The following is a 13,780-nucleotide window of genomic DNA, read 5'->3' on the forward strand; positions in this document are numbered from 1 at the left end:
AAGTTTTGTTATTTGCAGTTGAGGCAGTGATGAAGATGGCGGGCGTTTTGGCGATGAGTGTAGCCGCCGATGCAGTTGGCCATGATTGATCATAACATAGTTGTTGTTGTTATTTTTATGCGATTCGACGCATTATAAACGGTTGTCGATCGCCATCGGCGATATGTCATCACAGTGCAGCCACATTGCACACGCGCAAAATGCAAATATGAAAAGAGAAGAAAGAAATGCAAAATATGAATATATTGTGGTAAAAATAAAAAAATTAATAAAATTTTTATAGTTTTGAATATTGGTTGTGGGTAGTAGTTTTATTATAAATGTGTATCTATGCATATGCTAGCCATCAGCTTCCGCAGAATTGTAATTACCGTTGACTGACATGCATGATTGGCATGTTGACAGACAGCTCGCCGTCATAGAACCACCGAAAAAGCTTGCAAACTCTTATTATTATTCTGTAGGGGTGGTTTAAATCAGATGCAACGGTAAAGTTGTTTGTAAAAAGAGTAAGCGATCAGCAAACTTCAGCGGTCAGTGGAGTAATTATAATTTGATGGATTTATTGTTAGCTCTTGAGAGATTTTGACAACTGAAAACTCCAGTTAATAATAAAAAAATATTCAGAAAAATTTTTATAAAAATAATCACGATAAAGAAACGACGACATTCTAATATACGACAATATATTGGGTGGTCGAATTTAGTATTTCTAATCAAACTTCAACTTATCTTTTTTATTTTTACAATGAATTTTAATGAACCAAAAATATACCACTTTGTTCGACCACTTTTATAATTTTTCTGCTAGAGACATTATCCCATCAGTGTGAAACTTTTCCGATTTCTCGGCGAAAAACTGCGACAAGTAATTTTCACAGGCTTCTCTTGAAGTGAACTTTACTCCAAACACCAACGAAACAAATCGTGGTCCGATGGTGCAAGATCAGGGCTATATGGTGGATGCATCACAACTTCCCGGCAAAGCTCTTCCCGTTTTTGCCGAGTCATCAAAAATGTGTGTTGTCTAGCGTTGTCCTAATGGAAGACGAAGCCCTTTCGGTTGGTCAGTTCTGGCCGTTTTTTTTCGATTGCTTGCTTCAATCTCATCAGTTGTTGACAGCAAAATGTGAATTCAATCTTCAATCGTTCGACCAGACTGTAGCAACTCATTGTGAATGATTCCTTTCCAATCACACCAAACACTCAGGTTATGCTCGAGGCGTCAATCCTGGCTTTGCGATTAATTGTTTAGCTTCATGACGCTTGGACCATAATCTTTTTCGCACATTATTGTCGTATTTGATCCACTTTTCGTCTGCTATTACCATTCGCTTCTGAAATGGTTGGATTTCATTTCGAAAAATTGACGCGAGCGAATCACTGTTGTGCAACAAGAACTGATACAGCATCACCTTCGTAAACTTCACAAATTCCATTGGTGGCTTGCGTGGCATTCTTCCCTTTTATAGATAAAAATTTCAAAATATAGCGAATTTCTTCCTAATTTGCACTCATTTTTGAACAGCTGTAACTGTTTTTCAACTTCCCCGAATTAATTTTTTTTACTGAAGCCTAAAATCTCACCTTTCCAACATTATATACAAATATAACACAATGAGATTGGTAGCACTGGAGATATACGACTGCAACGACAGCTATTGACAAAATACGAAAGACCCAATAAAAATATTTTGTTGCTAAATCGTACATCTGTTATATCTACTTTATACAAAGTACGACCTTAAGCCAAGAACGCAAATTTTAAATAAATAAACCGATTAATCAAGATCTAACATAATTAGATTAATTTATGTGAAACTTGAATCATCCTTGTGTTGGCATCAGAGGATTTCAACATTGGTTTTGGATCAACACAACATATATGTAATATTTTGGTTACTTTTCTGGGTATGAACTCATATTAAAATACTTAAATCTTTTGCAAAATCGAGTCGAGTCATGCCGAGTATATGTTGCAAAAGACACACATAACCACATATTAGAGGACCTTACATTTAGCCAATGTATCCTTACTGCTGATGAAACGCGGCTTTGTTGTTTATTTATGTCCAAGAAGCTAACGCATGGTGCTCTAAACATGAGTCGAAATTGAAAAATTTGCTGACGGCCATCCCCGCAGAGGCCTTGGACCACTGTACGGACTGTTGGAAAATTATGTGATGGCTTGCATTGGCTCCAAAAAGTGCCCTTTTTGTAGGCGATAATAGAGATGTGTATTAAAATACGTGAAATTGTAGTATTTTTTTTAGTCGGGGTCAAAATTGATTAGATGGTATTGCTTGCGAACCGCTAATATTGGTTTATATTATGTCTTGTCACTTAAACAAGCTATCAGGGAAATTATTTCAAGATCACAAAATGGACATCTTTTGGGCTATTTCCAGCAGCATTTTCAATTCAAATTCGGATGGTTATTAGGTAAAGAAACTTTATAATGTGCTTTGAAGCATCTTATGGATACAACATATACTATATACATATATATATAGTTTTTTTTATTTATTTATGCTAACTTTGATTAAAGTTTATAACGGAACACTCGTCATTGAAGACCAACTTCTACAGAATATAATATTTTTGTTCACCTAATGGTTATATGTTTCAGTTAAGCGAGATAGATATAGGGTTATATATAGCATATATATGATCAAGATAACAAAACTAGTTGCAAACCGGGTGACTGTCTGTCCGCCCTAGATACCGATTATCTGAGCCCCAGTGCCTATAGTTAACTTTTTACCGAAAATATCGGTCAATGTGTGAGATATGTAATTGAAATTCATAGAGAATCCTTTCCTGACAGTAGTATGTCTGTGTGCTACAAATGGTTTGAACCGGGTCATTACTTCCCTTCACACACCATATATAAAGAGTTTTGAACTTTCGAGTGATTTTATACCGCAATGAAAATAAGTGAACGGGTTTTTCTTAAAACGGTGCATATTTGTACTTAGAATGAATAAAATCAGGGGAAAATTCACCTTAGACCCCACATAAAAAACAAACCTTATGTACCTGAAGTTACTTCCCTGGCTTTGTAGCTAGCAAGTTGCAGGAGTATCAAATGTTCGTTTATACCCGAACTTAGCTCTTCCTTACTTGTTTAACTAAGTATTTAGCCTTCATCTTGAAAGCATTGCCAACCATTTCTAAGAATGTAACACTAACGAAAACTTTGTATGCGACAAATAACATGATTTATAGTAACTGAAATATTTTTTCGAAGTAACAGCTACCCAAATGTGGTAAACAAATCAATAACACCACCCAGAATTAGCATAAAACACCTTTTTAGTGTTAAAAAATAATAATGTAAGTTCCCTAAAGCAGCGCTAAACACAAGCAGAGCGTCACTAATCCCCACACACATTCAAACATATGGTCACACTTTGTAAGCAAATGGCAGAAAACATGATTTTAAGGTGTCGCCGTCGGAATAACTGTCAAGACGCGCCTGACGCACAACATAATTTCCATGTTTTATGCCACTTACACGCCTCTTATCTGGGCAAATGTCAACATTTTCGCACGCCATAAATTTTGGCAGGACAAAGTGCAGAAAATAAGAAAAAAATAGCAGATTTTTGAAAAGCAACAAAATTTCCGTCATCTTCTCACAAACTATTTGGCCTTAAGGCAACAGCAGCAACATTTACAAAACCTTTATGCCACATTTACGTGACAATTGCGTTGTGGCACAGCGAGTGTCACATAAATTGCGCATTTTATATGCCGCGCTGCCAAATGCCCCCAGCTGCCTCTCTACATTTAATGCACCTATGTGTGCCTTTGTGTGGGTCAAACGGCGCGGAAACTATCAGCAATCAGTGACAGTTATGTTGCATGCGTTTGTGCGTGATTTTACGCGCCACTTTGTGTAGCCATGCACTTTGTGCATCAAAAGTGCTTTTCTCGAAAATCATCAACTTCGCGAAGCAGCAATTTAGCTGCACAACTCAATGTTTGTTTGTGCGTGTGCCAGCATTTTTATGCGGCAAGTGGCTACGCGCGCTTCTCACAATCGATCGCACTTATCGCTGAGACGTCATAATTTACTAATAAAATTTGCATTTTTATTAATATTCCAGCGGCAGCAAAAACATGCGCGTAAAATTGTTGCAACAAAAAATAGTGGCAAGTAAAAAATGCGCGCGCAACTAATAATAACTATTTGGGCGCGCTTGTGTGTTTGTAAAAGCTTTTTTTTGTTATTTCTCAGTTTTTTTACCAACTTTTTTTGCGTGCCACAGCCCACTGTGCAGCGCTTTGTCGCTCTAAATGACGCGTAATTGCGCATAATTTTATTTTATTTAATTTTTTTTTGTTTCTTCATATTTAGAATTCCTGCTTGGAAAGGCTGCTGTTGCAACAGTGGCACTTTTTAATAGCCGCTGCTGTTGCTAGTTATAGGTATTGTGTTGCACGGCCACAATTTTCAACTCAATTTGCATAAAACAATTTAGTGGGCTTGACGAGAGCACACGCGGGCGCTGATGAAGGTGACAAACCTGCATGTAACTTACATACATACATATATGATGTTGCATACATATAATTTTTATATATGTAAATATGTATATATTTCTCGATTTATGCTCCATTATGACCCACCAACGCCTGCCTGATTGCCCTTTTATCAGTTCTGTGTATAGCTCTCTTCGTTGTCCGCGCGCGTCTCAGCTGCCGAAAGCCCTCCTCAAACCACAATAACTTGCAACGCTTTGCTGCCACTTTATTTGGTTTGTGGTTTAATTTTTGCAGCCTCATTTTATTGTAATTTATGCGCGGGCAGTGAGCGGTAAATGCAGTGAAAATTGCAAAAAAGTGAGGGAAAGTAAAAAAATTAAAAAAAAAAAATGGAAAAAATTACAAAAAGATCAAAAAAATATGAAAAAATCACAAAAAGTCCAAAAAGAATCATACACCACATTCATTTGCAAAAAATTGAATCCCATTCCGCCAAACAACGAGCTACAACCTTGCCACCTGCCTCCCAATACACAAACAACCATTTGCGCCACACACTGCTACATTGCACTCATATCAATCGCACACACAAACACAGCGGAATCGGCGCTCATCTCGCCGACGGCAAACTTATGCCGGCTGCATTTTAATATTCAACTGCATTTGCCCAAGTTCCTTTTTCAATATTTTTACATTTTTATGAATTTTTGGTCGTTTACTCTTTGACTCCTCCGCCTGTCGCGGGCATTTTTTCGCCATATTTTATGCCGGCCATCAATCATTTGCAGGCCAACTTTTTACATTTGTAAAACAGCGAAAAAATTGAAATTAATTGATTGCCCTTCGGTCAGCAGTTAAAAAATGAAAGCCAAAATAAAATTGATTTCCATAAAACCAAAAATTAAAAAGACAAAATATCGCGAAAAGCAAAATTAAAAAAAATTGAACTGTTTGCCTCATCTCTTCCCAGCTGCAACGAAATTGCTTGAAAAATTGCGCTTCATTCATTGCGCGCTGATTTTTACAACAACAACTATGCACATATTATGTATGCAACAACGTGCGCGGCAATCAAAATTGTTGCAACAGCACGCAGTAAGCAAGTAAACAAATTTCGATTAAATTGCCGCCGATCATTAAATTGCTTATCACACACTGTGGTGTATTCGCAGGTATATATGTAAATACATACATATTCATATTTTTGTGTGCATTTGTGTATGTATGTATATTTTTTTCTGCGAAATGCATTTATATACTTGCCAACGTCCATTCATCGCTGTGTTTGCCCCAAAGCTTTGCGATATTTCATTGCCAAATATTATTACAATGTATGTATGTATGTGTGATGACTTGTTTTACTTTTTATGAAATGCAATTGCTTTGCGAAAACATCCTTTGACTCTTTAAATATACGCGTTTAATAAATGGCATCAGTATTGAGTTTCCTATTTTTAATGAAATAATATAAATAAAAATCATAATATTTTGCCTTCCTGCCTCCAATTTGGAAAACCTATGCAACATATACTTTTTCATAAATCATGTGCTTAAATAATACTTTCAAAACCTCATTTCTTTAATGACCGCAGCATGCGAACAAAGGTAAAACGTATTCGAAAAATTTTGACCATTGTAGTTCTCATACATTAACGCCAGGAGAAGGCGAACCCGATTCCCCAATCGATGACGATGGAGCAGACGTTCCATTGCCCGACCATGAAGAAGTTCCAATAACAATTTCCCACCTGAAAAACAACAAAGCGGCGGGAGCCGATGGATTGCCGGCCGAGCTATTCAAAAACGGCGGCGAAGAACTGATAAGGAGCATGCATCGGCTTCTCTGTAAAACATGGTCGGACGAAAGCATGTCCTACGATTGGAATTTAAGTGTGCTCTGCCCAATACATAAAAAGGGAGACCCCACAATCTGCGCCAACTACCTTGGGATAAGTCTCCTAAACATCGCGTATAAGGTTCTATCGAGGGTATTGTGTGAAAGATTAAAGCTCACCGTCAACAAACTGATTGGACCTTATCAGTGTGGCTTTAGACCTGGCAAATCAACAATCGACCAGATATTCACCATGAGCCAAATCTTGGAAAATACCCGTGAAATAAGAATCGACACACACCATCTCTTCGTCGATTTCAAAGCTGCTTTCGACAGCACGAAAAGGAACTGCCTCTATGCCGCGATGTCTGAATTTGGTATCCCCGCAAAACTAATACGGCTGTGTGACCTGACTTTGAGCAATACCGAAAGCTCCGTCAGAATCGGAAAGGACCTCTCCGAGCCGTTCGATACCAAACTAGGTTTAAGATAAGGCGACTCCCTATCGTGCGACTTCTTCAATCTGCTGCTGGAGAAAATAATTCGAGCTGCAAAACGTAATCGAGCAGGTAAAATCGTTTATAAGAGTGTACAGCTGCTGGCGTATGCCGATAATATTTATATCATCGGCCTCAACACCCGCGCCGTTAGTTCTGCTTTCTCCAGACTGGACAAGGAAGCAAAGCAAATGAGTCTGACAATGAACGAGGCAAGACGAAATATCTTCTGTCATCAAACAAACAGTTGTCGCACTCGCGACTTGCCTCCCACGTCACTGTTGACAGTCATAACTTTGAAGTTGTAAAGAGTTTCGAATATTGGCATAAACACCACTAACAATGTCTGCCTGGAAATCCAACGCAGAATAACTCTTGCCAACAGGTGCTACTTCGGACTGAGTAGGCAATTGAGAAGTAAAGTCCACTCTCGACGAACAAAAACCAAACTTATAAGTCCCTCAAAATTCCCGTCCTGATATATGGTGCAGAATCTTGGCCAATGACAACAACTGATGAGTCGACGTTGCGAGTTTTCGAGATAAAGGTTCTGCGAAAGATTTATGGTCCTTTGCTCGTTGGCCACGACGAATATCGCATTCGATGGAACGATGAGCTGTACGAATTAAAAGACCGCTGGCTAGGTCATGTTGTCTGAATGGACGAAAACACTTCTGCTCTGGGCGGACAGATTTTCATCGAGATGCCCATTTCTCAGAGTACCAAACAAAAAAATGATTTGTCATGACCCACCCTAATATAAATATATATGTATATACATAAATGTGTGTATATATTTTCTAGCAATCAACCGCTTCAACTCATTTCTGCCATGACTCACCGCCATGCTCTCATCAGGCTTAATTCATGCAGATCATCTTCAAAATTGCACCCAAGCAAAGTTATGCTCTTCCTTAAAAACTTTATTACTTTGCACTTTGATGTTGGCAATACTTGCCAAACTATGCGCGCAGCTAACTAAAAGTATGCGCAGATTCATGGAATATCGAGTGGAGCAGAGTGAACAAATATTAAGGAAAAAAAGGAAAAACAATTACAACAACAATAGCTATGGGCTTTTGTTGCTCCGCATGAAATTAGCGTCATTTGTTTAGCAGCGCGCTTAACATGTGTATTACAAGCTGCATATTCACATCTGCAACACACACATAGGTATATATATGTATATGTAGGTGCTTGTATGTTTGCCACGCATACGAGTACATAAAATATTTGCAACTGCTTTAGAACTTTTGCGGTATGCATCATAAAAATTTGATTTGCCAAACGCAGGGCGTATAAAGTGAGTATTTTTGCGCCACATGCCACAAATGCCACTTACGAGCGCGTTGCACAAGCATACGCACTAATCCCACTTATTACTCACGCACTTACATGGCATATTAGACATACACACATATGCGCCACACACAACTTGCCACTTGCTGTTCGCCAGTTAGCGCTGCTTGCCACCGACATGCGGCGGTAGCATGCCTCAATCACTTCCCTGCCATCGCTCAACATTGCCACATTTGTTTTGCAGTTTTTGCACAACTTTATCGCTTTCGGCTCAGCGATTTTCCGCTGAATTTATTTGTGCGTCAGTAAATTTTGCAAATTTCGCATCAAGAAAATGCAAATTAAAATATTTTCATCGCTCAGCGCCGCGCATTTTTGTTGCTGTGCTGACGCATTTTCGTGTGCATTGGTATGTTGTTGCTGCTGTTGTTGTTTGTGCGGAATTATGCACAATTAAATATTTGGTGGCGCAACAAACGGCTGTAAATTTTGACGAAAACTCATTGATGCGCAGAGATTTAGCATTTATGCTTTGGGCACAATTCTCTCTAATTTTTGGTGCTTAAAATCACTTGCGGTACCTAAAGTTAATGTTGCACGCAGTAGTTTTAATAGCTCATGCGTTCGAGGAAATAGTTTTAGTACTGATGATTCTTCCAAATGGAATTAGTGCTGAAAAGATGTGCTTCTCAAGATATTATCTAATAATCATGCTTGCGCCAAACTGCATTGCTGCAATGAAAAGTGTTGTGTATCAAACTCAAAACTGCCCAAATTACTGAAGAATAAAGAGCTTAATCCTTAAGTTACTCAACAAAACTGGAATGGTATTGAAAGTTCCATTAACAGTCTGAATAAATATGAGGTTCTAAAGAAGTTTCTTCACAATTTAGTCACACGCCGAACCATTTTCGGACTTCATCTGTACACAAGCGGGCGACCTAATAAATATTGATTGTCCATAACTACGAAGCTTTCCCTAACAGTATTGCAAATTTTCAATTTCTTAAGAAAGTTTTTATTTATTTATGAATATCTATTTTTCCCCTTCAAGGATCACCGTCAGATATATTACACTTCTGGCAGCGTTTTTTACAACCCTCAAAGCACTTAAAAAATAATATTATGTAATCTTGTTTAGCTCCTCCTTCGATGCAGTTTTTATCTCTTCAGTCGTAGCGTAGCCGTCGTCCTCTTATAGACCTCTCCAGGTTTGTCAATAAAAAAATTCACTGGGTACGAAAAGGGGGCTAACGGGTGATCTAAGTTCACTAAGACCGTGGAGAGTCGATTCGGCGCCGTTTGCAGCAGCTCGGACTGACTTATGGAACGACTTGGCGCATTTTACATCGAGATCTTAAATTAAAAGCATACAAAATACTTGTGCAAGAGCTTCCTAAGTTGAAAAGTTCCCAGAAGATCCGATGTTTTCTAGCCAAATTTTATTCAGTGATGATAACCATTTCTGGCTCTATGGGTATGCAAAATTGTTGCCTTTGAGCGAAGAGCAACCCGAAGAGATTCAAAAGCTGCCATTTTACCTAGAGAACCAACGCATTGGCGTCGTTTGTGAGCTTCGGTGGAATCATCGGTCCATGTTTCTTCTAAATTGATGTCGATGAGAACGTAACCTTACTGCGCCATGATAACCGAATATTTGATGCCTGAAATTCAAGCTCGTGATCTGAGACACCATTGGTTCCAACAAGCCGGCTCCACTTCCCACACATCTTATCAATCAATCGATTTATTGAGAGAAAACTTCGGTGGACAAGTAATTTCACGTTTTGGACCGGTCGATTGGCCTCTAAGATTGTGTGATATCACCGGTAAAAGTTTTCCTGTGTGGATATGTAAAGTCTTAAGTCTATGCGAATAATCCCGCTTCGATTCAGGCTTTGGAGCAAAACATCACGTGTGGCATTCGCCAGTTACTAGTGGAAACGCTAGGGCGAGTCATCGAAGATTGAACTCAACGGATGGACCAACTGAGACGTAATCGCAGCCAACATTTGAAAAAGGTAGTTTTCAAAAAATAAATACCAAAGAATGTTTATTCGAATGATAATAAACAATCCCCATTAAATTTGAAGTCTCTGTGATTTTTCTTTAAAAAAGTAGGGAACATCGAAATGAATCATTCTTTATAATGTGGAAGCTTAAAAGTATTGGAAGACTTTGAAACCTAAAAAGAGGACAATGAGAACAATTAATTTAAGATCAGCTTTTAATTATACCCTGAACAGGGTATATTCAGTTTGTCACGAAGTTTGTAACACCCAGAAGGAATCGTCGGAGACCCTATAAAGTATATATGTATATAAATGATCAGTATGTCGAGCTGAGTCGATTTAGCCATGTCCGTCTCTCTGACCGTCTGTCTGTCTGTATATATACGAACTAGTCCCTCAGTTTTTAAGATATCGTTTTGAAATTTTGCAAACGTCATTTTCTCTTCAAGGAGCTGCTCATTTGTCGGAACGGCAGATATCGGACCACTATAACATATAGCTGCCATACAAACTGAACGATCTCGGAATCAAATGCTTGTATGGAAAACTTTCACATTTGACAAGATATATTCACGAAATTTGGTATATGTTATTTCCTAAGGCAAGAATGTAATATCCGAAGAAATTTATCAGATCGGTTAACTATAGCATATAGCTTCTATACAAACTGAACGCATAGTTACTAACAGAAATGCACCTGTGAAGGGTATATAGCTTCGGTGCAACCGAAGTTAACGTTTTTTCTTGTTTTTCTGTAATTTTAGAATGAAGTTGTCTATAGCAGAAAAAAACGTCCATTGAAAAATCTTTGAACAATACATTAGATAAGGCAGTTTTTTCCAATCCACCTATGAAGAAAGCGACTGAACTGCTATTTATGAAATTATGCATATACTTCATTCTCACGCTACTTACTTTCCAAACCTATAAAATATTCCTCTAATACAATATTAACCACACTCTCGCCAACCGCCCTTATTTAATATTCTCCTACCATAAATCATCGATTTCAATTTATACTAAAGCCATATTTCAGTATAAATATCCTACACAACAAGCCTGCCAAGTAAAAAGGAAAAAATATGAAAAAGCTCCTAATGAACTCAATTACTAATACATATTAATTCTCCACAACTAAATATTCGCATCCTTTTTACTAACTTCATTGTGCCGCTATCGATTGATTGTATTTGCATAAATATACCTCAGCCGGGACATTTATACAATATTTACACGGGTAAACTTAATAGCCTATAAATTACAGCGCGGTAATTAATGCTGCTATATTTTGCATGCGCGCTCCGTTCTCACACTCCTGCGCCCGCACTCACTTTCTTCTTCATCACTGTATGTATATCCTACGCTAGCTGAGGCCACGACCACTTTTAAAATTAAAGTGCATAATTCAAAGTACACAACATTTACAGCAAATTAATTTTAAACATTTATTGCTTTTAGCTCGGTTGCCAGCCTGTCTGAAAGCTAACAAGCCTGCGAGTCGGGCGATTGCATGGACGCTCGCAAAATGAGGATTTAAATATACGAGCAGCCGAGGAGCCGAGCAGCAGCGGGCATAAAAGTCCGCTCAAACCACAGTGACCGCCCAAAATGGGGGCAAAGTAGATGAAGTGGCTGCGCAGCTGTGGCACGCTTGGGTCACTTAGCCAGTGATTGGACATAGGACGTGCCATGGCGAGTATTTGTTGCAATATTTTGAATGGACGCAGGCCGTGGAAAGGCAAATTGAAGCGCAAATATATGGAGGACACATGTGTAATATTTATGTGTGAATTAGTTTGTGTGTCTATATGTGCATGTGAGCATGTGCATATTTACAGTTATTGCCATTTTGTGGTATGGCGCGACAATTATGCCATAAAATTGAATTTATGAGAGCCTGACAACAACTGCAGCCTTGTGTCTGTGCGTATGTGCCGCAGAGTGCGAAGGTGTCAAGAGCGCTGGGCGAGATTTTAAAGTGTGGTGACACACAGGCGAAGCCTTTAAATAAATATTATATTAAAAGCTCATTTTGGCGAGCTTATTAGGATATCGTGTGGCATATTTTGTTTGCCGACGACAGCTGATTCCGATAAATATTTAATTTGTGAATTTTGTGTGGCTTTTTTGTGTTAGTTGTTGGATACCATATTTTTGTTGTAATTAGCTTTAAATATTTAAAATGTGATATTGGCAGTTATTTGTGACAAAGTTGGTAAAATAATAAATAGAAATTGAAACGTACCGTTAACGTTGCTGACCATGAGGTCTCTCCACTCTCTGACGATGCGGTGCAAGTAAATAGGCCGGAGTCACTTTGTTGTAAGTCTTAAAGGAAAGAAAAATTATTTGAAAAATTAAATTATTTTATTATTGAAATTTTCAATGTTTAAAATGAAATTAATTTTAAATATGAATTTTTTTATTACAAAATTTGGATTTTACTATTAAAGGAAAGCTTTTGAAACTTTTTTTCAAATGTTTAAAACTAAAATGTTTTATTTCTGTAAGCTGTAAGCCTTATTTAACACATAAATAGAATTGTGATTTAAGTATTTCCCATCCAAAATAGCTCTAAACGGGTTACTTCGTTACCAAACTTGTTTGAGGACACCCTAAATGTAAGCAAGCTTTATTTTAGCATGCAAACGAAACACGGAATAAAATAACGAAAGCGTTGCCTACATTAGTGCGCATAATTTGTATTTATCCGAGACGCGCACCTATTGCTATATACAATATGGTTATTATACTATATCTCAATATCAACTCAATTTTCATAAAAAAAACTCAGGAAAAAAAGAAAAGTGTTAGCCAATGAAATATATATTTTTTAAAACTTATTTCCAAATGTTGAAAACTGTAATTTCTTATTTTTGTAAACAGCAAACTTTATTTATGACTAATAGAGCAGTGATTTAAATATTTGCCAATTAAAAATACACTTATTTGGAGACAGCCTAAAAGTTGGCAAGCTTTATTTTAGCACGAAATAAAATAACTAAAATGCTGCCTACATTTGTGCGCATAATTTGTCTTTAGCCGAGACGCACACCCGTTGCTATGTCCCATATTGTTATTATGTCTGAATATCAATTGAATTTTTATGAAAAAATTTAAGTAACATAGAAGGAAAGTGTTAGCTAATAAAGTACATATTAAATTAAGCAGATTTATTTCTACTCTTAATCAGTATTTAATCAATATTTCATTTAAATTTCTATCTACTGAGACTTAATGAAACAGGTATAAATACAATTTTTCATCATTACTCACCATCGATACGCAACGAGCCACCCTGCACTATTGTATAACGATTGCCATTCTGCAGCATTGTGCCATCCTTGTACCACTTGACACGTGGTGTTGGATTGCCTGTTGCGCGACATGGCAACATGGCAACACTGCCTTTAGGTAGCGTTTGATTTGAGGGACCAATTTGAATGATCGGAGGCGGGGTGTCATCCACAGAGGTAACCTATAGCAACAAATAAGACAAGAAAGAATGTGGTATTCATTATAACAAAGCTGTTGTTAGCAGGCAGATGTAAAATTTGCCTACAAATAGACAAAGGGGCACACGCAGAAACCAAATAATAAGGATATTAAAATTCACACAACAGAAATTTAATTAAGTATGAGTAGTG

At 37.6% G+C, this 13,780-nt stretch overlaps 1 protein-coding gene across 1 annotated transcript in view; it reads right to left on the minus strand.

Annotated features, from left to right (window-relative positions):
- LOC120773100 (protein sax-3) overlaps positions 1-13,780 on the minus strand; it is a 111,224-nt gene that overhangs the window by 40,213 nt on the left and 57,231 nt on the right. The window contains exons 8-9 of the mRNA XM_040102071.1: positions 13,410-13,611; positions 12,379-12,461 (exon numbers count right to left, since the gene is read on the minus strand). Of these exons, the coding sequence (XP_039958005.1) occupies positions 12,379-12,461; positions 13,410-13,611 (285 nt within the window). The remainder of the gene's footprint in view (positions 1-12,378; positions 12,462-13,409; positions 13,612-13,780) is intronic.

This window comes from Bactrocera tryoni, chromosome 3 (genome assembly GCF_016617805.1).
Source record: "Bactrocera tryoni isolate S06 chromosome 3, CSIRO_BtryS06_freeze2, whole genome shotgun sequence".
NCBI classification, from domain to species: domain Eukaryota; kingdom Metazoa; phylum Arthropoda; class Insecta; order Diptera; family Tephritidae; genus Bactrocera; species Bactrocera tryoni.